At 40.8% G+C, this 26,954-nt stretch overlaps 3 protein-coding genes across 7 annotated transcripts in view; 1 reads left to right on the top strand and 2 right to left on the bottom strand.

Moving 5' to 3' along the window:
- Positions 1–20,800, bottom strand: part of LOC107219212 (DNA-directed RNA polymerases I, II, and III subunit RPABC3) — a 46,662-nt gene extending 25,862 nt beyond the window's left edge. The window contains exons 1-2 of one of the 3 annotated variants that reach the window (XM_015657364.2): positions 20,565–20,800; positions 1,756–1,839 (exon numbers count right to left, since the gene is read on the bottom strand). In XM_015657364.2, coding sequence (XP_015512850.1) covers positions 1,756–1,839; positions 20,565–20,637 — 157 coding nt within the window. In that variant the 5' untranslated portion in view covers positions 20,638–20,800. Of the gene's footprint in view, positions 1–1,755; positions 1,840–3,766; positions 3,861–5,917; positions 5,940–20,564 lie in introns of those variants that run through there. The other 2 variants (XM_046744913.1, XM_046744912.1) reach the window with 2 other exon arrangements.
- LOC107219209 (protein UBASH3A homolog) lies at positions 571–25,345 on the top strand. Of its 3 annotated transcripts, none has more exons than XM_046744900.1 (6): positions 571–967; positions 3,839–4,106; positions 5,307–5,512; positions 21,814–22,051; positions 22,711–23,409; positions 23,497–25,345. In XM_046744900.1, the coding sequence occupies exons 2-6, from the start codon at positions 3,966–3,968 to the stop codon at positions 24,286–24,288; spliced, it is 2,076 nt and encodes a 691-aa protein (XP_046600856.1). In that variant the 5' UTR covers positions 571–967; positions 3,839–3,965; the 3' UTR covers positions 24,289–25,345. The 3 variants fall into 3 exon arrangements, with proteins under 3 accessions (XP_046600856.1, XP_046600857.1, XP_015512848.1); XM_046744901.1 differs by having other exon boundaries at positions 573–967; positions 3,839–4,022; XM_015657362.2 differs by lacking the exons at positions 571–967; positions 3,839–4,106; positions 5,307–5,512 and adding an exon at positions 21,140–21,527.
- LOC107219210 (electron transfer flavoprotein subunit beta) lies at positions 25,060–26,857 on the bottom strand. Its single transcript, XM_015657363.2, has 3 exons — positions 26,687–26,857; positions 26,010–26,408; positions 25,060–25,831 (listed from the first exon to the last, which is right to left on the bottom strand). Exons 1-3 carry the CDS (start codon positions 26,735–26,737, stop codon positions 25,520–25,522), a joined length of 762 nt encoding a protein of 253 aa, XP_015512849.1. The 5' UTR covers positions 26,738–26,857; the 3' UTR covers positions 25,060–25,519.
- Between the last annotated feature and the right edge of the window lie 97 nt (positions 26,858–26,954).

Below are 26,954 nucleotides of genomic sequence, written 5' to 3' on the forward strand. Positions count from 1 at the left end.
GATTATAAATTTCATAAAATAGAAATAGGCATACAATATACATATATAAATATATAGAAAGAGAAAGAGTACGTTGCAACGGTGTATTGTCGTCGGGCAGGTGGTTTTTCAGGTGCACCACCAGCAGCAGCAGCAGCAGCAGCAGAAGCAGCAGAATAGCAGAATCGCAGTATGTGAGCACAAATACGTGAACCCAAGGGACGCGAAAATTCGAAGCACACAATCGTCACCGGTAACAACAGCAACAGCAGGCAAAAGCGGCAACAGCAGCGCAAGGGTGGGGTAGAAAAACCAAGCAGCGACGATGAGTATCAGCAGCAGCAGCAGCAGCAACAGCAGCAGCAGCGAGGAGCGAAGCTGCGCCGATGGCGTCCGAGCCAGCACTCGACGTCGTTCTGAGCGCGGCGGTATGACCTTGGCATTGAACTTGATGGGGGGCGACGAGGAAGCGGCGGGGCGACGCAGTCGACGGTTCTCGGGGGTGGCGGCGGCGCGTGGCGGGGAGAACGAGAGACAGAGAGAGAGGGGGTTGGGAGTGCGGGGAAGTCGGGGAGGGACGGGGTGGGAGGATGGGAGGGAGGGGGAGGAAGAGGAAGAATCGGGGCGGGAGGAGAGGCTTGGGGGGGTGGGAGAGGAGGGATTGCGTCATGCCGCGCAAGCCTCGCAGCCCGCACGTCAATACAGCACGCAGGCCTGCCGGCCAAGCCTGCCTCGCTCGGCTTCACCATCGTCGGACGGCCTAGCCCACCATGGCTGCTACTACTGATGTACCACCACCACCACCACCACTGTAGTTTACACTGGCTGCCTCAGGTATCTCACGATCAGTGATACTTGTGTACGTACGTACGTGGGTACGGTCAATACGACGATGAAGATGAAGATGATGACGATGACGAAGGGAGGGTGTAATTGGTTGCCTGACAATTAATATTGGAATCGGAATTCCCCGAGATCATTGATTGTTGTAAGATTTTTGCAAAATTGTCGGCGTGAACGAGGATGATGTTGGTAACGTTAAGGTGAACGATTCATGTTCGGGGAAAATCAACGCTTCGCAATTTTAGGATTTTTTGAAATTTATTAAACCGTGATGAGGGGGGAAAAAACAGAAATCAAACATACTCGTATATTTCGAGAAGTCAACTTCTTGAACGTCATTCAGAAATTACAGGGTAATGATTTTTTTTTTTTTTCTTCACTGACGGTTTCTTGAAGTCAACGTTACTAACTTCAGTCTCGTTGGTGCGGACAGTTCTTTCTCTCTCTATCTACATGTATACCACTTGAACAGGCATTTCTCTGTACCTATCTATGCAAGTGCGCAATTGTTGAAGGTGGTGAGATAAAAAATATCGACGGTAAAACGAAATGATGAGAAAATAACAGTGAAACGATTTATTAAACTGGAACGCAATTTCACCCCTTTTGTCGGAACGATGATGATGATGATAAAGTTAAACTGCCGACGAAGAAATGGATACCCTTTAACGTCGGACAGATGAGAAAATTTCTATTGTACGTTAGGTTTGTATTTTGCAATAAAACAAAAAGCAGAAGAGAATGAGGAAGAAAAAAGAGGGTTGATGAGTCGTGGCTGCACAGGATTACAGTACGCGTTGCGTAATATCAGCGTCGTTATATGAGATCAAGAAGAAGCGGTTCTTTATTGGATTCGATTGAATGAAAATTGAATTATGCTACAGGCGAACTACACGCAGCACACATTCGGCAACATTCACAGATCCTACTCACCCAATTCCATCGGGTACAGCCAACTGTTGATGTCCAGTATAAGGTCCATCTTGAAGGACTCGGATTCGCAATGCAGCCTGGTAACTGAAACGAGAAAAACATAGTTGTACGATATGAGAATTCGAGTAGTGAAATGAAACAGGTTACACAGTGAGCGTAAATCGAAGGGTATTATAACAGGGTAGAATTATCTAGATCCTTTATTTCCGTCTCGTCGATAACTCGATGCGCAAACCGAAAAGTGCGGAACAACGAAGGGCGAGAAAAACCGACTCGACTTGTGCCGTAATTGATCTTCTACTGCTTGGAAAACGACGAAGAAGATGTAAGAAGATGAAGAACCTTGGTGTAGGTGTGTACTGTAGGTGGCGCTGCCCTTGACAGCTGTGACGCAACGGTTCGACCCCCACCACCAACCCCAGAAGACAACAAACGGGGTTGTGATACCCCAACTTGAAACTATGAGCGCCGCCGTCTCGTCAGGATAAAGAAGAAGAGATAGAATCCTGGATAGGGAAACGGAAGGGATAAAAAGTAGGGATAGTGTTACGAGAGAAAAATTAAACATCCCTCGGCGTTTCCTCACCCCCGACTGGCAACCTTCTGTAACGTTTTTCTTCATTTCTTTTCACCTCTCATCGATCTCTTCCACCAGCTACCGGGCAAGACGCAATAGCGGCGAAAAACGTTGGAAGGAAGAATGAACCGTACCGCGAGATAGAAAAATACTCTGGAAGCGGGTTGAAAGATGTTGAAAACCGAATGCGGATCTCGTAATTATAAATCGAATTAACGGTAAGAAACGGGCAGACTGGTCCGTTGATTTTTTTTTTTTCAGACGATGTCAAAATATCAGAAAAATGAATCGACGAATGAACGAACTCTTCGATTCATGTTCACAAGATTGTTCCCGAAAAAAATGAAGTGTTGGAATTGAAATCGATCTTCATTATTTTCTTCGCATTTTTATCCTTCTTATCGTGATATGGACAGATGATGGTCTGAAAACACTAAAGTCAAGGAGGAGGATTACAGCTGTCATGAGGCCTGTGAAACGAGTGTATAAAACTAACCTAACCTAACTTTACAAATTCAAACGAAAGAATTCGAGGCAGCCAAATCCAACAAAGAATCAAAGAAAAAAAGAAACGTGTATAATCGAACAGAGAAGAAAGAACGTTTCGATCGATTGCGACATCCAGGTAGTTGGGCACCTAGATACAGATGTCGTATCGGATCGGATCCGGGATCAAGCTGCGCCAGCTGGTACCGCGACACAACAGGGACAGAAATGACAGATCGATACAAGCGAGTAGTGGCGATAATCAAAAATCGCATGCCATGAGTACCCGAGGGTGCAATTTAATTTTGTTACAGTCACGTTCGTACGTCAAGTAAAAATCATTCTTCGTCAATTATCGAGATCAGAACCGGCGCAGTCCGCACTGAAAAATTAGTCCGAGGTATAAAAGTCGCGCGTAATCGATCCTCGGGTCCATCTTCTAGCTGAAAAAATTCACTATCCAGCCAAGCTGCGCGAGTGTAGAGATCAACGAGACTCGAAACACTTCGTTGGCATGATATTGTTGAACAAGTACCGTAACTAACAAACCAAAAGAAGAAAAAAAAAGCTCCAGAGTTCGACATGAAACGCGTACGGTGTGACATTGGTTTGATATGTTCATCGTAATTTCTCTGTCTTTCGTTTCGTTTCGATTTTGGTAGGATGTATTGGAACGATATGCATGAAGTGATATAGAGAGAGAATATCTTCTCCCCATCCATCTATAATCTATATCCCTGCCTCCCTGCCTGTCCCTGAAAAATTGGAAACCCTACCCCGTATCGAAGTTTGTGCCCCAGAGAGCCGCTAGCGAGGAAGAAGATCAGTCTGAATCGCGTCAAGTTGCATCCCTTATTTACAGTCTAGTACATATGTACACAGCGTATGTACCTAGCGGCCTGCACGGTTACCGTCGTACGTAACATAACATAACGTAACATGACTGACATAACCAACTCTCCTCCTCTCCGAACGTCGCACTACCACTCCGATGAGAGACTGTTTCGAAACTGTTCGCAGGGTTCATCCCTGTCCCTGACGAGCCCTGCTTTCCTGCGCCACGCCACCTCCCCCATCGTCAACCCCTGTGCCCTCGCACCCCGTTTCCACCTGACCCGCGGTGTGCAGCGAGGGAGGTGGAGGAGAGATGAGGAGGAATCGACCGACGAAAGGGGGGGGTGGGGGGGAGGGAGAGGAGTATAATGTAAGTGACGTACACCCCGTACACCCCCTACATCCCTCTTTTTTCATCAGCATCGTTTTGCAGTGCATCGGAATCTCCTGGAAGGTACGTTCAATGATTCCGAAAAATCGTTATCCCATCATTTGCAGCATACCGGTATACTATCATCTTCAATTCGGAGGAGAAGTTACGCCCGGGCGAGAAGTTACGCAGAGTAATGGATTGCATTTCTTACATTTCACATCTGGCAGCGTACGGGGTAGAGTTTTGTTATTCGTTTCTTATACATGCGACAATTCTCGTTGCTGGATGTTTTCGTAAGGCTGATATTTTTACTTCGTTTTCCGCGACGTGAATCACCGCTGCATCGGACACGTTTATTCATTTATACACATGAGCTTGGGTATATCCTACAAGCGGCTGTGCACGCAATATTCTAAGCTTCGCGATATATATAATATATATATGTATATATTTTTACATAAAAATACTTCATCTTTTTTCTTCGTGTGGGCAAACGCCTTGAAGCATTTCACAGAATCGTTCATGCACGCGGTTGCCTTTTCATACCGACATGTATAACGCGTGTATGTACAATATAAGCGGTTAAGTCGCGTTGTTGATTTCGCTGACCACAAATCGCTAAGGAATATATTCATGATGCATCGACAATAATACAACCAAGTTACGACCGTCGCGGACATGTGGTACGATCCTTTTTCGAACGTCTTAATCTCGATTGACGTGAAGTTGATTTACACCAGCCGATCAACTCGTGTCAAAACTCATAAATTTTATTCTTATTTAGTGAACAATATAAAGCATTAATCATTCCGCGAAGTTGTAACTACACGCTGCACCATCGCATGTTATTATTGTAAAAGCGGTATGTTTACTCTACGATAATCGACAAACGTAAACGTCTTAGGCGCTAATGAAAAAACCTCGACATTCATAAAGCATCGCTTTGAAATCTTCATCCATTTTCAGTCTTTACCCATATTTGACAATTAACCTGCAGGTAAAATCGATGCTAGGATTATTCAAGGTCACCGATCATTTTCCTCGTCCGAAATCCCTGTCGTCATTCTCGTACGTTATAAGTCCATGATGTTCAGTGAAAAAATCCGTAACAAGTCCGACGATATTTCCAGGACATTTTCGGCTTATCGAAGGACATTAAATATAGAATAATTCCAGGACACATGAAAAATTCAAGGACAGTTTCAAGGACTTTTGAACGAGAAGTCAAATTCAAGAAAATTTTCAGGTTTTTCAAGGGCATTAAAAATAGAACGTTTCCAGGACACGAGAAAAATTCAAGGGCAGTTTCAAGTACTTTTCAAGGACAAGTCAAATTCAAGGACGTTTCCAGGACCACCGGACGCGATGTATACCGACGCACTACTCTCGTGTATGAATATTCTGACCGCATCAGGTCCTGCAACCACCTCTGCAGAAACAAAACCACCACCAAGTTGTCCTGCGAGCACTGCTACATCCGGCACCAGGTAATGTGAAATAGAAACATCATCCTTTACCCCGTCATATGGTGTTCGGTACACGTTGCCTGTGACATTGGGTCTTTGGCATCTTACTCTTACTTGGGCTATTCCAAGTAGTTCAAAAATTCTGAAAAAAATTATGGATGTTCTTTGAGGCGTCTAGTCGAAGATCCAATAGTTAGATAACTCGATAATTCATTTGGTACAAAAACCGCGCGCCTTCTTGTATCCAAAATGTTGACATAACGAGAAATTATCACGCGAGTACCAAAGATCACATCCACGTGAGACATGGTAAAGGTTAAATTTGCTACGATGATTCTCTGGTCTTTGGGATTCCATCGCAGATTTGACGACACGGGTTTGCCCCGGGATCCATCCAGGAACGGGATGTTCTGGGGACCGGCTTACCGTGCATACGCGAAAACGCAGGCGCAGAAGCCCACCACCACCTTGGTGTCGACGATGCAGTCTATGACGATGGTGGTGGTGGAGCGGCAAGTCTTCCGAACTGCGCAGCGGCCGCCGCCGCCGCTATCGACCGCATCGTCGCCCGGCTCTATAAATACTATGGGCACCGAGCTGGTCCTCCGCCTCCGCCCCCGCCTCCGCCCCTCGAGGCCACTCTCAGCCCGACAGCCCCTCGGCGAGGCGTGTACGGATGGTCTTGGGGGGGTTTGTGTGCGCTCGTGACACTGACACGGCGAAGCTCCGCCGCCCCCGGGACGTGCGCGAAACGAGGGGCGGGAACCTTGACCTTCAAAAGAAGAGTTGGCGCCGTCCGGCGCTGCCGCCTGTGCAGCAGCTACACCACCCTTCCTTCACGCCAACCACCCCAGACTGGGTTATACGCGTGCTGCATTATTCCGTGTTATCCTTCCGTCTCGAACTTCACGTCGCGACTACGTCTCGTCCACGACCATTTCTCTCTCTCTTTCTCTCTTATTCTTTGGTCGAATGGAAGGTTCGAACAAGTACTGGATGAGGAAGGATTGAGGTAAACATATGGTGACGCTTTCTTGGCGATATTTTCCACGGTGTCCGGTGGTCCAGGAAATGTCCTTGAATTTTCCTTGCCCTCAAAAAGGCAACCTAACTTGAAAATATTCCATTTTTAATGTCCTTGAGTTTGTTACGGATTTTCTACCGTACCCCACGTTTTCAGCAATCGCAATTACGCTGCGTTACGTCACCTCTAACCTAAAATCTTTGGAACTCACCGGTACCTACACTGTCAGAATATTACGACGAATTTGAAAATGTTCAAAATCACTTGAAATGGTAATAAAGGAAGTTTGAGAAATCACTTTTCCTATCGTATGGGAAATTCTGTCAGATTCGCCAAGTGGCGCTGCGATCTGTGCCGCAATGTTAAACGTTTAATTTTTCACACCCGAGCAAAAATTCAGATAAAGCTGAAAGTGTGAAAAGCTCGATGATACAACGTATGCCAGAAAAACAGAGTATCGTTGCTGTGACATCATGATTTATACAGTTTCGTTCGTGTCTTTTCTCCTCCTTCAATTTCAATAACAAAACTCGGTTAGTTCGAAAACATCGGCAATCGGTGATGGAAAATTGCTCGATAATATGACGAATGTGAGAAATCTGTTGTTTTCCAACATTCGTGGAGATAATAATCTTCGCCTCTTCTATATTTTCAATATATAATATGCAGAATCTGTTTTGCCAAATAATTATTTGATTTTACAATCAACTCGGGGTGCAGTTTCTTCGCGGCATGAAACGGCGCCGTGAACGGATCTCATTCCAAGGTCGCGTCTTGGCATTAGTTTCACGCCGGCGGCGTGTAAATAAGGGGTTGGTTTTCAGGGACGCAGTTTCCGTCAGGCAACTGGCAACAACGCTGATGCAGTACGAGATACGTTACATGTACAATACGCAGTCGCAACCGTAGTCCACGTCACTCGTGCGAATCGCGCTCTGCGTAGTTTCCAATATACAGAGAAGTAGGTAGGTATAAGGTACATGGTGCCTCTATATATGGAGTATATATGTGTCCAGCCCCTAGCTGAGAGACGTGGTAGGCGTCCAAGCCCGACCTAACCCAACCTAGATATTAACAAATTCCCGAATTTTGTTAACATTGATAATTTCCATGATGTAATGACGTTTTAGCAACAGCGAGCCGGTATTTCTTTTCCCCCGTCTATAAATAAGGATTTAAGCGGATCACGGGATTTTAATCGCGTTTTAAATTCGACAACACGAATAAAAAAAAAAAGAAAGAAATAAAAAAAATATATCCGATTTCATAAATCCTATAAATTCTAATTTTAAATCTAAGCCTTAATCTCTGGCTCTAATTTCTATGTATACCGCTCTGTGTATATAATCTAGAAAATTTCATTAGGGGGGATTACCACTTCTGCTGGATGTTGGATAACGTGTAATAATATAATATCCGGTTCCATCGCGCTGATATACGCATGCGCTTGACGCGTAGCTGTGTATAAATTTTAGTCTGTAATGAGAGAATTCAAAGCTGCGAGAAATCACAAGTTCACTTAGTGAAGATAAAAAAAAAAAAAAAAAAAAAAAAAAACAACTGTTTCGAATATTGGACGTAATACTATTATCACCCTAATTTTTAAAACAATTTTCATAAGACCCAAAAATATGCGTACAATATTACATAATTTGCACGTATAATTTTATATCGTGAAATGTGTCATCGTAATATCAACAATATACATGTAAATATATCTGCACGAGACGTAATCTTATCTTATTACATTATCCCATGTCTCGTGAGAAGATACGCGACGTCAACAACAACACAAAATCGTCGTAGCGACGCGCGTTGCATGTTATAATATTTCAATGAAACCTCGATACGAGTTGTATGAAAGATTATTTTCTAATTCATTCGAAAACCTATTGCGTGGAAGGAAAATGGAAACGATTAATAATCGATGAATCGAAGAAAACGTCAGGAATCTGTGTTTTATATGTGTGGATGAACCGGCGTAATATGTCAAAAAACGGGAAATTTTGCGATCATGTATTATTTAGAAAGAAAGGATGCTTGGAAAAAGAAAGAAGTTAAATCGTTGGGTCGGATTTCAGAAGAGAGACACCGCATTGAAGATCACGGCGATGATTATGATGACGTCCGCGTCGGTGTGTAATTCAATCCGACATGTTACTTATGATCTTAATCGCGAGACGTGTTTAATTCGTAGGTTTTAGGTGTATTATGTTAGGTATGTTAGGTTATCCTACGCGCACATATTACCAGGTTGTGTTTATGTAATACGGTTTGAATAACAAGCCGAAGAAGAATCGACGAAACGAAGTATCAAGTATTCCCAAATCTTTTTCTTGCTCGCAAGAAAATCGAAATACATGGATCGTAAAGATACATTAATATATTCAACTTTTCATCCGCATGTTATTATGAACTTGATTGTAAGTGTTTTCCGTATTTGTGAGCGATATGTAATTCGGGGTGACCACAGATTTTTGGCAAATAAATGTCCGCGACATTTCCAAGTTTCCCAAGATCCAAGACCCGGTTTTTTTCCCCAGACGTTTTCCCAGTTCTAATAAGTTACTAATACCTAAATCGTTCAGATTATCAACTCTATATTCGGTTCGAATTCAATTCGGATTGAAGAAAAAAGTCAGTTTAAGCCAATTTGTTTTATCGACGAAAAAAAAGTAAACTTGTTACCTCAAAAAATCATTTCTAATTCCCATGATATCAAAACTGATGTTTACAGTTTTTTCCATTCACCAAATTAAAAATCCCCTGATAATTTCACCCTTTCCATGGTCCCTGTTAAATTGGCCCATACATTTCGAGGTTTTCCAGATTTTCCACCCCGTATTTTGTATATTAGACACCGATTGCTAGAGTAGATTAAATAAGATCAAGCCAGATTCATTTTCAATTGAATTCGATTTGTTCGTTATTTCCTTCTTTTCGTCGTCTTGCCCTGTTCTTCTCTACTTCCAGATGAAACTTATCGTCAATCTGCGGTACGTATACACCCACATTCGAGATGTTTGAAATTTGTTCAACGTCAAGTTAAAAAAAAATTATTCTCAGACGTGACCCGATTCAAACATCGTATTTCAGGAACGTAATTTTTGATTTAAGAAAAATTAAGCTCTAAAAATCGTAAGTTTTCTTTTTCTTTGCACAACTGTATCTTCGCTTAAAAATCATCCAGCCAAATTTGCCTTCCTCCGCATATTGAAAAGAAGATGAAAAAAAAAATTTTTTTAAAATAGTCGGTCAAACATACCTCGGCTTATCGGGTATCATCCTCGAGACGTCTTCGGATGTCAAAAAGTCTTCCAACAACAAGGATAACACCGTCATCGATGTAATTCACACGATCGCACAAAGTATAGCCTTGCGTATTTTTTCAAAACTCACGTTAACGTTATACAACAAATACATATACCTACTATAGGTATGACACAATATAATCGTATAACAATAAACTACGCAAACTCGCGCACAAGCAAGAAAGATAATAAATAAAAAAAAAAAAAAATCCGGTTTGGCAAAGACTTTCGTCGTCGATAAAACGTCACATCGTAAGTACGATCCGCGAATAAAAAAAAAAAAAAATCAAGTACAGTCAACAAAGTTGCAGCATATCGATTTCCCGCATAATTCACAGTCCGAGTAGGTGTGTTTCACGATGATGCCTGTCGTCGTCGTCGGTACCTCTGGACAATCTTCTCTCTTTCTTTTTCTCACTCTATTCTCTTCGCAGTCTTTTACGAACTATGGGAACGGGTCTTCCCCACCGGTGTTGCGATTCATCGCCCTACCACCACCACGATCTTGATCATCATCGTGATCGTCATAGTCGATGATCAAAACGGTAAAGTGTTGGTGCACGATGCGGTTCGCGAGAGATAATACTGTCAGGTACATACATACATATATTTATGTGTGTGTGTGTGTGTGTGTGTTTATAGTGGGAGGCGAGGCGAGGTTCGGTTATGCCACAAAACGGCAACGCGTAACTCGTGTATGTATATTATATACATGTAATAAACGACGGTGGTAAGATATTGCGCAGTTTAGAAAAAAACCCTCTCGCCTCCCCACACCGCCGACCATTTTCGCTCCACCGACGGGTTTTCGTCACAGAACGCGTCATCGACGAATCTCCCTCTCCCTCTCCCTCTCCCTCTCGCCCTCTCTCTCTCTCTCTGGGTATATATACACACTAGCGCATGCACACGCCTGTGTACCAGGAACGCCGCAGGGTCGATCCGCAATTTACGAACCGCGAATCGCGATTCGCCGTTCCTCCCTCCCCCTCCCCCGCCCCCCCTCCCCCCGCCGCCATTAAAACCGTCACCAAAACCTCCTCCTCCTCCCCCTCCTCCTCCTCCACCTCGTCTTCCTCCTACCATCCAGTCACCGTTTCTCGCGATCTTCGTCCCTCTTTTTTAGCGACATTTTAACGACGACGACGACGACGACGAAGCGGTTTATCCGTGTGCGTTTTTCTTTCTTTCTTTCTTCCTTTTTTTTTTAATATTCTACCGAAACGCGTGTGCCGTGTTCGTGCCCACGTGTGTATAACGACGTAGAGCTAAAAGAAGAGGTGCAGAGAGAAAGAGAGAGAGAGAAAGAGGGAGACGAAAGATCACCACCGAACATTATATTATAAACTAACTGCTCCGTGTAAACTTAGTGTGGATTTTAATAGTGTTTGTATAATATATTGTATAGTTGACCAAGAAAATATGGATACTAATAACACAACGTCGCGATTGTTTCGAGATCAATTGAATTGTATAAGATATATATATATTATATATATATATATATATATATATATATATATATATACATGGTCAGCGTGCGGTATTTATACATGTAAATATATGATATAAGTACGTATGTACGTTGTACGTACAATAATTAAATGGGACAGAAAATAAATAGTCATAAATGGATTGATCAAATTTTTTAGCCATATCCTCCGTAAATATATGTATAATATGTGTAGGTAATGCACGCACGTTAGAGGAAGTAAAAAAAAATACACCCTAATAAAAGTTTGACAATTTATGTGCGACACTTTTCAATCCTTGAAAGTTCGAATTTCATACCGTTGTTAATTTGACAAGGCACGTGTACAGGAAAGAAAATGACAAAAAAAAAAAAAAAAAATAAAATAAGATGTAAAGAAAGATCGAACCTTCGCGGAAATGCTAAATTTATCACCGTCAGAAACGTGAGAGAGGCGAATTTTTTCGGACGTGTTTGAAATTTCACCAGAATTATCCAGATTATTGACAATCGGATGGGTGCAAGTCGTATTTATGATTTTTTTTTTTTTTTTTATTTGTTTCAAACACGTCTTTTTGCAATACGGATTATATTTAACAATTGTTTGTTGCAAAACTGCCCGCAGATTTTGGAAAATCGGTTTCAGAGAACATCATCAGAACGCAATATTGTGGAATTTACGGCGAAAAGATGCCTGGAAGGCGTCTGAAAAAGATTTTTAAAAAAAGTCGTATACAACGCATCCAACGAAACTTTGTTGCTGAGGATAAAACGTTACTACGTAACTCCTCGTTGTCGATTCGTCACTAAGACGTCATAGAAGACGTCTTGAAAAATAATTTTAAAAAAAAAAAAAACGGTCTGTAATGCATCTATCGCAACTTTTTTCCCAAGGATAAAACGCGTTACCGCAGAACACCTCTTGTCGTTAGTCAATTCTTCACTAAGACGTCTCGAATTGGTCTTTCAAATTATTCCGAACCAAAAGAGGGGAAGAAAAAAAAAAAAAAAGAACAACAACAATTAAAAAGAAGAAGAAAAAAAAATATAAATAATTCGGGCATTACGCAACAATATACACATATAATCGAAAGGCACATCTGGCTCCGAGTATAAGCCTTGCCTCAAGTATCAAATCGGCCGAGTAGAAGTCTTCGTCGCCTTGTTGCCTTGGCACTGACAGTGGAAACTCGCGGAACGACGACGGGCGCCTAGCAACACCGAGCGCTCCACGCTAAAGTTAAAACTATGTATGCAGGTTGCCGGATAGTTGCTGTTTATCTATTTATCTACCTATACCGCGCACCGCAAGGTGCCTACGATGGTTAGACGACTAGTTTGCACACGTGGTGGACCAGGAGACGTCGTTGTGTTGCAAATAAAATAATGGAAACAAAAAAAAAAAAAAAAACTGATTCTAAATTTTCGTACACCGAGGCGATTATTGTTTCATCCGCGCTCGCGTCGTCAGAAATTTGGTGCCCAGAAAATTGGAACATGAAATTGGGTTGCCTATTCGTGATGAAATCATTTTTTTTTTTTTTTTTTTTTTTTAAATAAACACACGCACACATACGTATGTATTCAAGTATCGTGAGAATACATGTCGGAAGGAGAGGATTACAAGAACGAAACTAACGAGAAATCTCGTACGAACATAAAACATTCGTACTACATACGTGTCGTTCAAAATTAATTCATTTAAACATCACAGATAAAAATAACAATGATAATTAAATAAACCGCAGAGAACCAGACACGGACACTTGTTTAAAATTGAAGGGAAAAAAAAAAAAAAAAATGGAGGAGACGAACAAAAATTTGTTATGCATCGGATTAAAGAGTGAATCGCACTCGAGGTATGTGAAAGAGAGAGTAAAAGAGAGCGAGAGAGAGAGAGAATCGAGCCTTCGAAAGGGGTGTCCCTCTCTCTTTCTATCTTTCCGACGTCCGTCATTCTCGCGCTCGTAGTCGCAGAATATTGTTTGTTGTTGTTATTTTTTTCTTTTTTTTTTTCCCCCAATTTTATCATTGTTTCATCTCGTCAACTACCGTTACTATTTGATTTTTATTTTTCGTTTTTGTCTTTATTGAAAAATATTACAATACGCGAGACGTGCGGTAAAAGTTTCGTAGATCTAGTCGCTTTGCTAACAGAGGGTTTAACATACACACGTTGTAACCGGGCCGAAACCAACGCGAAACTAGAGAGGTGGTCACACATGCAGAAAGAGTTTTACGCGAATCGACGACGACTACCGAGGCGGAGGCCGCGACTCACTCTCGATATATTTCCCCCTCCCCTTCATCCCCCCTTCTCACTATCTCTCTCTCACTTTTTTTATTTATTTTTTTTCATTTTCCTCTCTCTTTATCTCGCTCTCCGTACTCCATGCTCCTGGCCGCTGGTTGTCTCTAACGTACGTATGATATTATACACTTTAACTTTGGAAGACACCGGACTGACTCTATGTAATAACGCGTATTACGATGCCGAGCTTACAACAATGCCGTTAAGTTTCTTTAAAAACGATCTTTAAAACCACCGATGTTCACGCTTGCTAAAAACTATCACGCGACAAATGATGTAAAACAGCGCAGGAAATTATTTGCGGTACTCGAGCTTAGGATTGAAACGATATCTTTTTTTTTTTTTTCTTGTCTTATCGTTAAGACGAATCTCGATAATCTGTCAAGCGACTCGAATTTTACCTTTCAACTTTGAACAGTACGAATAGCCCGAGTGAGAAAATTTTAAGAGGCTGAATAGTCAGTAACGTTAAAAGTAACGAAACATGGGCGGGAAAAAAAAAAAATTCTAATTATTCTACGATTTTAGAATGACTTTCGAGAAGTTTCTTTTCTTTACAAAAGACTCGATCGTATGTTTTGTTTGTTAATGTTTGATAAATTTTATACATGTAAATTTGAAGATAAGAATGTTTGCAAAGTAACGATATTTCCTAAACATTCCTCATCGACATCAAAAAATTATTGTTTCTTTTGTTTTTCTTCTTCTTTCTTTCTGTTCTTTTCCTTATTCTCGACGAATCACAATTGTAACGGCAATTCAAGCTTGAAATCGACGTGACATTTCATCGACTAGCGAGAGAGACAGAAAAGGATAGAGACATGCAGATAGACGATATTGTGAACCCCGCATTTGCATTATGCTATATGTATAGGGTGCATTCCACGTCAGATCGATCCAACCCTCTCACAATTAGTTTAAACTTTGTGAAGATGTTCCGAGAAAAAAAAAAAATGCATAGCTTCGAAATCGAATCCCGTCCCGTGATGAAATTTACACAAGTTTTTTTCAACACCAAGAGAGAAATGTGGTCTGAAATTTTTATCGATAAAAAAAAAAAAAAAACTAAAATAATATTTTTTTTTTGCAGCTTTTAAGTAATTTCAACGGCCTCGATAAACCTTTGCATATTTTGGCGTCGAGCGTTACTAAAAATTGCAATTTATTTTGCAAGCAGCTTTGTTTCTTTTTTTTTTTTTTTTTTTTTTCCACATAATCAATGGTTTTCGAATTATACCTATAAATTGAATTTCGGACATTCTCGATTTCCGAATATATCATATAATACATCGAATGCTAACCTCTAAACGTCGCGTCGAATAAGAATCCAAGTAGAAAATCATTCCACAATTTTTTTCGACAAGTAAAGAAAACTTTTCACAATTCTTTTTCCTCAACTAATTCCGAGAGTGTCTGACTTTTCGTCGGTTCGATCTGACGCGGAATGCCCCATAGGTAGGCAGAGGTATACGTGCAAACCGCGATATGTTACAAATGTGAACGCAACGCAAATGCGTGTGTATAATTTCCTGCATATACGTACACGCTGCGTCGTAATGCGAATATCTCGCTACGCCGTCTCAAGGCTTTTATCTACCAGCAAGAAATCCGCGTGTAAAGTCGCGTAAACACACGCAGACCATACGGCAGGCTATGCGGTAAAGTCCGATGTGAGTCCCTCACTATCGACCAGCGTACCTGACTACGAGCCTACGTCTGCATTCGCACGTGTAAATGTGTGCGATTTCGTTTGGTGGCCAACCTTGTTCTCTAGTATCCTTTTAAATATCCGCTATGTGGAAGCAAGCTAGATACGCGGACGAGATTATAATGAAGAGGTTGGTTCGTTGGTTTTGTTGGTTCAAAATCGATACCATATTCGTTCATTTCATTTATATATATATACACGAACCAATCATCCGATATTTGCGTATTTTTAAAATATATTCGAAAAACTATGTATAACAATGCGATTTTATAACCAAAAGACAAAAAAAAAAATAAAAAATTTGAGACACAAAATATGCGTAAAGAAAATTTCAATCATTTACCAATAGAGATTGAAAATAAACAAACTTTTGAATAAAAAAAAAAATTCTGATTTTTCATTTTGTACATTGTAATTTTTTTATCTTCTTTTTTGCTCATTTCTTTTTTTATATAGCATTTTTACTTTCTTTCCTTGAATCAATCTCTCGCACAGTTTATCTTATCCTACTACAGCGAGGTGTACTGAATGTACATTGTAATTTCTTAGTATGTGTGCATTTTAGTATCTTGTATCAACGATACGTAACAACTGCTATATCGTAAATGTACCTGATTACGAATAAATAGAAATACGAATAGAAAAAAATTATTTCCAAGAGCTTATCGACGAATAGATTATTGATTTCGAATCACTTTAAAGGAGTAAAAATAATTTTAAAAAACACAGTAAGTACGTTTGTTCGATGTTGCTTAACGATGGCTTATTTTTACTTATTTATTTATTTATTTATTTATTTATTTATTTTTTTTTTGAGTAAAGCTATTCTTTACACATTTACTGAAATTGATATTTTTAGAAAAGAAATATTCTTTTTTCCTTTATTTTTTTTAATTCGAAATAGTCTGGTCAGTGCTACTACATTATTCGTTGAGCGAAATCGTGAACAATTGAACATTCAACGATATTTACTACGATTCGGTGAATAGAGAATGGTGTAGTGGTATTGTGGGGAATACAGTATTCTGAATAAGATTCTAGATAAAATGAGTCACATCGCAGAGATACCGATAAATAGAGAGAGAGAGAAAGAAACTCAACGAATATATATATATATCTACATAAATTTATTTTACCACTTCAACGCAATTTCGAATAAGAATTATTATTCTTGCATTTTTTTCCTCTCTTTAGAGAAAACATCATTATCGTGATTAACGAAGACGGAAAATTTGATAAATTTATATAAATCCTGTGAGAGTACCTCGTAGAAAACGAAGGATAAGATACTGATTACAGAGTCAACGAGCTCTTTTGAAGTTCGGATTTCAATTTTCTGCGTTTTTTATTTCTACCCTCGCCAGCCCTCATTTTCCCCGTTTCCCTTTTTCATAAATCTATTAAGAGTATAAAAAAAAAAAAGAGAGCGAAAGTAATTCATTAATATCAGGTAAAATTGTCTGAAGTTTTTCAGAACGACTTTAAACGACGCGACTGCGAGCTTTTTTTTCGCCAGCCAAAAATTAATCGAGACTGAAGTTAGCAACGTTATTGTAATGATTGGGGTTCCGGTAAAATCGTATTTTTGAAATTTCAGGAATGTCAGTAATAAGACAAAACAAATTGATATTATTTTGATAACCTGGCAAATTCAAAGTCACTAACAAAATTATAAAATAGTAATTATTTTCTCTCGGCTGTTTCGCTACGCTACGTTTGTAACGTTAACTAACTTCAGTTTCATAAAATCAATGCGATTAAAAGAAATATTAAGAAACGAATACTTGTATTGAAAACCGTCCTATCGAAGAAATCCTATGTTTAACGACAAGAATACAACAATATTTCAACATTGCAATTATAATTTTTCTCTCTTTCATACATATTATTCAAGAATTATTTATACATGGCGATTGTTTTTACATCGCATAGCGTTTTCCAACGAATATTTATTCACCATCTTAAATTCTTTATTCAAAAGCAAGCGAAATAAATGTGAAAATCCAGGTAAATGTAAAAATCAAGGGTTGCAGTTCTTATACAACAATAAAAATTTAAAATTTTCACTGAGAAGTCAGTGCCTGTTTATTTTTGACTAAAAATTGTCAAATCTCGGTTGTATTTCCGATACGTGAATAATTTTCCAATTTACAAATTGTACCCTACAATATCTGTTCTCAGTTTGTACACGTATGTCGACGATTGAAAATTAAACACGTATAGTTTTCTAAAATCACCGAGATAATTTTATAACGTACTCGAGGGTGGTGAGCGGCATATTTTTTCGTTACTCGTGATATATTTGACAAAATCGCACGCAAATTCAAGAATATCGTCAAAAACACACCCTTGCGAAAGAGTATCCCCCACATTTCCATGGTTATTATCCCGATCGCGTAGCAGCGAAATTTCCGCGGCTTTACATCCAGGGTTGCAGGCTCCTCGCGGAAAGCTCGCGGCGCATGCAGCGGCATCCCGGCGTTCAGCGTCGAGCAGCCCCGGCGGACGCCCCCCAGAGATGACATCTCCCGCGACCTTGAGGCGGAGCCCTGACCTTGACCGTGACGCAGTCGCAGCCGATGCTGCGACTGCGTCTGCTGCTGCTGCTGCTGCTGATGATGATGCTGTTGATGCTGCTGCTGCATCGACCGGCTGGTCGCAGCGTCGAGGGGTAATCTCTACACCCCCACCACGACCACCACCACCTCCACCACCCCTCACCCATTTCCCGAGACGTCTTTTACCTATGTAGGTATGTATGTACGTACATAGGCACGTATGCACGTAGTTGTACAGAGAGGCGTGCGCTCTTCTCATTCTTCGTATTGTTATATGTACATCCATTGTTCCAGGTTAGTGTACGTGTGTAACGCCTGTACTCCGCGACGTGGATTTGCTCGGACTTAGCCGACGTTAACGTATTATTTTAAAGTCAGCGCGCGAGTAAAATGAATAATGATTGAAAAAACTTTGGGGTCTCGGAGTTTTTTTTTTTTTTTTTTATAGAACTAAGGTTTGCGTCGATTTTTGAATCGTTAAATTTTGCCGCACAATTTTCGTTCAAGACGTAACTCTGCGTAACGTAATTTTGCGCAGAGTTAATAACGTTCCAAAGTTCGATGAGATTTTTGGATAGCCCCGTGTAAGTAATTTGGAAATTTCCATAATCGACTTTCGATTATTTTTCTTCAAAATCGGTTTTTGGTTTTCTACTCCCCGCGAATGACGAAATATGTTGATAAATGAATATTTTCGACTGATATTGAAGAATTTTTTTAATGAAACTGTAGATTGTTAAAAACAGTTTACGAAAATTTTGGATTCACAAGCACAGTTTCCAAAAAATAAAAACACGAAATAATCGATTAACCGATTAATTTTTACCGATTGAATCGAGTCGTGTTCGATTATTTTTAGTATAATTATCTCGCAATCGCGACGGTATAAAATTCAAATCGAGGATCGTAGTCGGATCGATTTTTCCGCTAAAAAAATTTCCGAAATTTCCTCTTCAGTTAGGATTATTCGAGCATCGAGTTTATTTTTTATTTAATTTTTTTTCTATCAACGTTAATCTTTGAGTCTGCATTTTCATCCTCACCCGGTATGAGGAGGCAAATGCAGCGTTGCGCCGTGGATATACGTGCCCGATAACCTTCACCGTTGTTCCGTCGTACTCCTTCCTCTCCCACCCCAACCTTTTTCTTTTCTCGTCATTTTTTCCCCTAGATCCCCGTATCCTCATCCCTCTTTCTAGCCGTTATACCTATACTGTGTAGGTGTATTTTACGTACACTTGTACGTCTATTTACACTGCAAAATTCACGCTCAGCCGTTTTTTCAGGATAAATTTATGCTGTTGTTACAATCCTCAGCTGATATTTTCATTTACCCTCGTACCATTCCATTTTAAGAAAAATTAACGCCATCAGTTTTTCATTTTTATTTATTTATTCATTCTGTTTTTTATTAGCATATCGTACGATCGTGATTTCAAAGACGTATGTATATCCACAATTTTTTCGATACATCTTTATCGACATTCAAAATCTTAGCGAGAGACAGACATTCACTTTTCGGTTGGTCATGAACATCGGAACTTCTTGCCAAATGGTTATATTTGGATTACACGTGTTGTTGATATAAACAAAAACAAAAAACAAATACATGTCCACCAAGGTGGTCCTTATTTAGTGTGTTGAATTTTTGCCGCTCCAACTCCCAAATCAACTTCAAATAATTCAAAAATAATTGCCTAATTTTTTCACATTTTCACCTCAATTCTAAAAATTCTTATGAAAGTAATATGCGAGAAACTTGATTTCTCAGTATGTATTTTATTGTAAAAGTAATAATGTTAAAAAAAAGATCTGTAACTGTAAGGTTTTAGTGGGCATTAGTGATACTATCTGGATAAAATTTTTTTTCCAGATAGTATCACTAATATCCACTAAGACCTTACATTTACAGATTTTCTTTACAACATTATTACTTTAACAATAAAATATATACTAATAAATACAGTTTTTCCGATGTTATTTTTATAAGAAACTTGGATCACAATGCGGACTATCTTAGAGCTGAGGTAAAAATCTGAAAAAAATTAGACAATCGTTTTTGAATTGTTTGACGTTGATTGGAAGGGGGGGAGGGGGGAGGGGGGATAAATTGGTGAACACCCTGAACAAGGATCAGCCTAATATGTACGCAGAAAAATGTTCGCTAAGCGATAACGACGATGCAATGATTTATCAATTCATTGCCAAACCGACGTCTCATGGATTTTTATAATTCAAAACGATGAAAAAAAAGCCAATAGAAAATCCAGATTTCGGACACGAACGAATCATCGATTTTCGCGGGCGTAGCCGCTGCGTGAAAACCACATGTTCGTATTTCCCGCTGCCACCGTTTCGAGATCGACTGATTCATTTACGCTGTGCCGCAACCGGAACACCGAATCGGAACTGACAGTTTCGAGGACGGTGCTCGGGATGTCATTCGAGATTGATAAAAGAGATTCGTAAACAGTAATATTTTGTCGAATTTGCGTCATCGAGTTGTGCAGAGTTTCAGAACGAAGCAGCAGATGCGTTTCCGGCTTGCAGAGCCGTTCTGTCAGCCATGTGTGCAGAGCCGGTAACCCTGCGTCCGTTTCAATGGAGATTATCGTAGTAACGGGAGCGATTTGTACGGAAAAAAATGGGTGCAGAAGTTGAACGACGATTTGTTAAACGCAAAAACTCACCTCTGTCGAACTTCTTGCCCTCTGGATCGATGTCCTTCACGTTGAATATATCCTCAAAAAGTACACCCGCCATATTGACACTCACGTACGAACTGAACTTGTCACTTTGTCGGAAGACAAGACCGTCGCGCTTCCTCGCGGGGCTTTTTTGAATTGAAGCCCCCTCTGACGTCAAGTAGAGTTTTGAGAACTGATTCCAGACGTTACTGGGTCATGACCCTCATGACTTACGGACTCGCAATTGGTAATGCAGAATATCCATGCCGTAGCGAAGTGAAACTGTCTGGTAGAAACAAAATAAAAACAATGTTATTAGAGATTATGACGTAATGAATTTTCACTGATCGAGAATATTTACTTCATGCAATGCCAAATAAAAATATCCAGAAATTCGTTATCTTCGTCGCGAGGAATGCATTTTTTCGTATTATTGTTCCTTAAGAAAAACCTCCTTTCGAATGCATTCCGTTAATGATGGCTAGAACGTGCGCACGATCTTCGTATCGTGCATCATTGGTGTTATCTACTGTCGGTAAGTAGAGTAAATATAGATCATTGATCACCGTCATCGCCATGCGTTTACAGTCTAGTCGCGTCGAAACTTACTTCCAAAAGCTTGAGAGGGTGTTACTCAGCCGGGTACTGATCTCATCTCTGGCGATGTGCGCGATCGTCGTACAAACTCGTACGCCGTAGTCTATAAAAGACTACAGGCAAGGAGGATGCAAAAATGCGAAATGTAAATAGAGGCGATAAGAATGAGGGAATTACGGGTGTTACGTGACAACGGCGCCGTTGATTGAATAATCTTGGAGCGAGTCGTCGAGTCGAGCGCGGTTTTAGATCCTGGATCATCATGGCGACACTGCCGCCGCGTAAAAATCCAACGCCGACGAAAATATCAAAGGAGGACTTGACGCCGCTCGAGATTTTACTGCAGCTCGGTTTTCCGAGGCACAGAGCGTGAGTACGAAACCCCGAGATAAATTCTCGGTTCGAGTTTCAACCCGACGTCGAGATCCCGACGCGTCTCGATCCCGAGTCGTAAACAAACAGCTGTCAAATTTCGACCTTGAAAACCCGCCGTTTTGCATCCCGAATTTACCCACGTGGTTTTTATCTTCCTGGTTTTCGCCTCCTTTTCACCCTAAGATTTTTACTTCGCACTTAACATGTTCGACTCTGATACTTTGATACAATTATTCACATCCTTCCTCATCCTTATTTTCATGCCCTAATCATTTTTCAGAGAGAAGGCACTAGCTGCGACCGGATATCGGGGCCTGCAACTTGCCTCCGACTGGCTTCTCGCTCACGTCCGCGATCCAACGCTAGACCGCGATGAACCCAGGGAGTATGTATTGTATGCCTGTCCCACTGGACCACTTGCCGAAAAGCTTCTCACCTTCTGGACAGAGAGCAGAGAGCTCGGATGGAATGGGGCCCACAATTGCATGCCGCACATCACTCTTGTCTCATTTTTCAAAGTACGATATTTCACCGAGGTTTAAGTACACTTTGTTTCTAAGGTATTCAATGGCCAAGAATTTTGCCCCGAGCTGTTTTCATATTGTCAATTTTATTGTACTCCAAGTTTTCATCTTTACAATCTCTTTTCACTCTCTCCTGACATATATATTTGTGCTTTCCATTTAATAATCATTTAAAGCCATTCGATTATCCAAACACAAACAAATCACCATTTTTACCATTTGTAACAAACATACCGACTCTCATCTTTCTACATCCACTTTCAGTCTAATCACAGTCTGCTTCACATCACTAATCTCATCTCTCTTTTCACCACTGGATCTCTTTCTCATCCTCCCATTTCCTGATTTAATGTTTTCCTTTGCTCGGTCATTTGTTTCATCCATATCGCTCTGCTCTTATCCTCATCCGGTAGATTTTTCATATTTATGCCATCTATTCTTGTTTGACATGCCAAAAGCGCACGCTTCAAAGTCTCTGTCTCACTTTTGCATATTTTGCATCTCCTCTCATATTCATCTTCCCAGCATCCATTCGAATTCATTTCACTTCCCAATCTGTATCTTTAAATAATACTTACGCTCATCATCAAGAGTATTTCATCACGAATTTCAGGCTACCAACATACCTCACTAATCGGAATTTCAAATTCCAGGCGCCAGACGAGGCGGCGGGGAAGCTTGCAGGACTTTTGGAGGACGTAGTTAGCCTGAAGGACAGTCCAGACCAAATTGGTCTAGAAACTTACATATCTCCTAATTTCATGGGTCTCTTTATAGAGGAGGAGTACGCTAGCTGGTTGAAAACAATCGCAGTCAAGTTTGTAAACAAATTATCGAGCCTCTCGATATCCGCCGAACCACCGAAAAAGTCCCTACATATAACACTAGCCTACCAATTTTCCGAGAGCCTTTTTCAGCCGCTGAGAAATATGGCAGAACGACTGGGCTCTGCGACCCAGGCGAATTGGGAATTGAGGCTCTATTCGAGGGATTCAAGGGTGGGCGACGCTCATGTTCACAAAGTCACCCATGCTCACGTACCTAGAGAACATGACGAGCTCGAGCTCAGGCCTGGAGACTATATATACCTCTCGGAGAGAGCCTGCAGCGAATCTATTGACGGATGGGTCGAGGGAACTTCCTGGCTCACAGGTATCACTGGTTACCTGCCTCTTAATCACACCAAACGCACCGCCGAATCTGACGCGTGGACGCTTCACTCGACGGTTCAGATAATTGAGAACAGGGTTGAAAGTATAGAGGAAGAAATACCCAGGACGAGAAAACCGCCGGTATTATCGTCTAATGAATCGTTGGATATGCCTGACGGAGTACCGACCGATCACGAGCCGGTGAGTCGAACGGGTTTTACCGATTTCATTTATATACGTCTTTTACGAATCTTCTATAGGCAATAATTTTGGGAATTATAATTTCAGATGGCAGCTTCCGAGGCGCCGCAAATGACGTCGAGACAGATATTCATCTGCCGTCACGGCGAGCGAGTAGATTTTACGTTCGGAGCGTGGATACCGTACTGCTTCGAGGCGGACGGTTGTTACGTTCGACGTGATTTGAACATGCCGAAGGACATACCAGCGCGAAATATTCAAGAGTTTCACAACGACTGTCCGCTCACGACGCTGGGGGAAATTCAGGCGAATTTGGTAGGGCAGGCGATGAGATCGTCGAACGTGACGATCGACGTTGCTTTCGCCTCGCCCTCGCTGCGCTGCGTTCAAACGCTGTCGCAGATTCTTCAAGGGCACGGTTCGGACGTGCAAATTAAAGTCGAGCCGGGTCTGATAGAGTGGCTAGCTTGGTACCCAAACGGTCTGCCGGTCTGGATGACGCCCGAGGCGCTCATTAAGGCAGGTTTTGACATAGATGTAAATTACGAGGCCGTTGTGAAGACGGAGAGTCTTCCGCAGCGCGAAAACGCAGCACAGTATTACGAGAGGAGCTTTAAACTGATTGAAAAAATAATTGAACAAACCAAGGGCAATGTCCTGATCGTTGCTCACGCCGCTTCTCTTGCCGCTTGCACCAGGCAGCTCACCGGCGGTAGAGTACCGCCTGCCGCTGAAGTGACCAGACTCGTTCAACGTGTTCCTTATCTCGCCTGTCTAACAGCTCAACAAGGGCCGGACGGATGGCAATTGCATCCACCTCCGTTCCCTCCGCTAACGCACACCAGCAATAGTAGATTCGACTGGAAAATATTAACGTAAATATGAATTATTTAGTATTCCTTTTCGCGACGGATGAAGGAAAACCTTTTTAACTTGATAACGTTCACACTCCTCACGTATTGATCTAATACTAGAGAATATCGCAAAGACTGCTACGATACGATGAATCGGTTAGATCTGATCGTTACTTGCAAGAAATTATACAACGTTGCAGTTTGCATTAGAACTACGATTACTTGTATTGTGAAATTGTATTTTCGTCCCTCCTTCCCTTCCAATTCCTGAATAGTTTTCTTGAACAACTCGTTAAATCTTATTGAAAAAAGTATTAGTTATTTAGAACTTATGTATTTATTAATCGTTACTGTACTAGCTACAGTCGGAGATATGTTTCTTCGTGAATTTTACTATTATATAAATGTAAATGTATGTATACATATTTGTTGTTATTACGGGTATCGCGGGCTTATATTTACTGGGTTAATTGTTGTTGGTTGTTATTGAAAGTTATTATGAATCTGGTGTAAGCGATCTAAATTTTAATATTCGTGACATTCCTGAATTTCTCAGTGTTTTAAATCAATTCATACGCGACATCTGAAATTCATTTCTCGTTTGTTGACAACAGTTTACCATTGTTGTTAAACTTGATGAATTATCCATGAAAAGGTTTCACCATCAATTATGATGAGATAAAAAACAATTTCGAATCAGAATCTATGCGACTTTTGATCGTAAAATTAGGGACTACTAACTTTTACCTTACCTTAGACACCCCATAATCATTACTAAATTTTAATGTACTAGGTGTGATAATTCAATTCTATATATTTACTGCTAAGTTGACCAAAGAGAATGATACATAGTACATTATAATTTCTGTATGAAAATATTTTATCTAAAATATACAAACATGCAAAAAAAACAAACATGAAAATCATGACGTCGGGGGAAACCCACATGTCTAACTTCCAACACACCGATATTAACCAACGATTCAACATTGTATAAATTTATTAATCTTCAGTCTGTACAATTGGTAATATTGAAATATTTTTTATTTTTTTATTTTTATTTTAGTTTCATATTAATTCCCCTCTTTGAAGTAAAAATATTATCCTTGATAAAAAAACGTAGAAACTCCTCTATTCGGTAGTTGCGATTTTTTTCACTAAGAACTGGCAGTTTGTATTTTATATAATTCTTGTAAACAACGATCTCTAGCTGTTTCATATTTTTCTTTGTCCATTTTCTTTATGCCAAAATTGGGTTAAATGTGTCCACCTTCCTTCAGCTTGGCGACCAAAGCGTCTACGTCAGGTAGAATCGATCCTGCCTGTCTAACAGGTGGATCTTCGACAGAAATAATATCAATTCTTGGCGCGGTGTCAACGCCAAGATCCTTGGGGCTGACTTTCTTTATCGGTTTCTTCTTTGCCTTCATTATATTTGGTAAAGTAGCATAACGCGGCTCGTTGAGACGCAAATCAGCGCTCAAAACCGCTGGTGTTTTGACTTTGATCACCTCCAGACCACCGTCTACTTCGCGCGTTATCGTTAACTCGCCAGATCCGTGTTCAACCTAAGAAAAGAAGAAAATTCAATCTGACAAAAGGATTGAAAATGATTTACGACACAAGTAAAACGTTATCTTCTCTGTCTGCGTTGTGCAATTCACCGGTTACATAACATCTTGCGACTTTGAGAATAATTGCCTGGCGGTGTATGGAACAAATTAACAGGGTAAAACTGGCAAATACTTTGCTGCAAAATGTTCCAGCTGGCCAGTCGAGAACGGCTGCAGTCATCTGAGCAGTCTGATTGGCGTCGTCGTCGATAGCCTGCTTGCCCACGATCACGATGTCTGCCTTCTCGTCCTGAGCGAGTTTGGCAAGTATTTTAGAGACGTGAATGGGCTGCAGGGTATCGTACTCCGCACCAGCGACCTCAACGTGTATTCCCCGATCTGCACCCATCGCCAAGGCGGTTCTTATAGTTTCTTGAGCTTGTGGAGGGCCACAGGAAACCGCTATGATCTCCGAGGCAAGCTTCTTCTCTTTCATTCTCACAGCCTCCTCTATCGCAATCTCATCGAAGGGGTTCATCGCGTGCTTGACGCCATCGGTTACGACGCCAGATTTGTCCGGCTTCACGCGAATCTGCGGGGATCAGTCCGAAGGTTGCGAGTTAAATCATACAAGGGACGAAGCGCTGGTGGATTGGTTTTACAGTTCAATAAATTAGAAAAAAAAACTTAACATCTGCGATAAGTATTGCAAATACAAGGCAGAGTTCGATTAGCCAGATGGACTTTGATCCCATAGTGGATCCCATAGTGGAATTAAGGTACATCATTCATTTGACAACTACGTGTTGCAGTTTTGCCAGGTTTTTACAGGCAGTTAATTAGTGGCTGAGGAGAGTTATTTCCACTTACCTTGACCGCGTAATCGATCACTCGCTTAACGCCGACCAGAACTCGAGCCATTTTTGATAAACACGTCCACGGCTTTCGCTGATTTAATCAAAGATATTCACACCGCTCGGTTAGTTGTAAGGGTCTGATACTCTGATCCAGACCAAACAGCGCTTTGAGCAGCTGTGGCTCGAGTAAGAGGGGGAAATAGGGAATTGGTTACATCACGACAACGAGAGTAAAATATTCGTCATATGTGGAGTAAGAGGAGTAATAAGGGATTCGATTC

Source organism: Neodiprion lecontei, chromosome 7 (assembly GCF_021901455.1).
Source record: "Neodiprion lecontei isolate iyNeoLeco1 chromosome 7, iyNeoLeco1.1, whole genome shotgun sequence".
Lineage (NCBI taxonomy): Eukaryota > Metazoa > Arthropoda > Insecta > Hymenoptera > Diprionidae > Neodiprion > Neodiprion lecontei.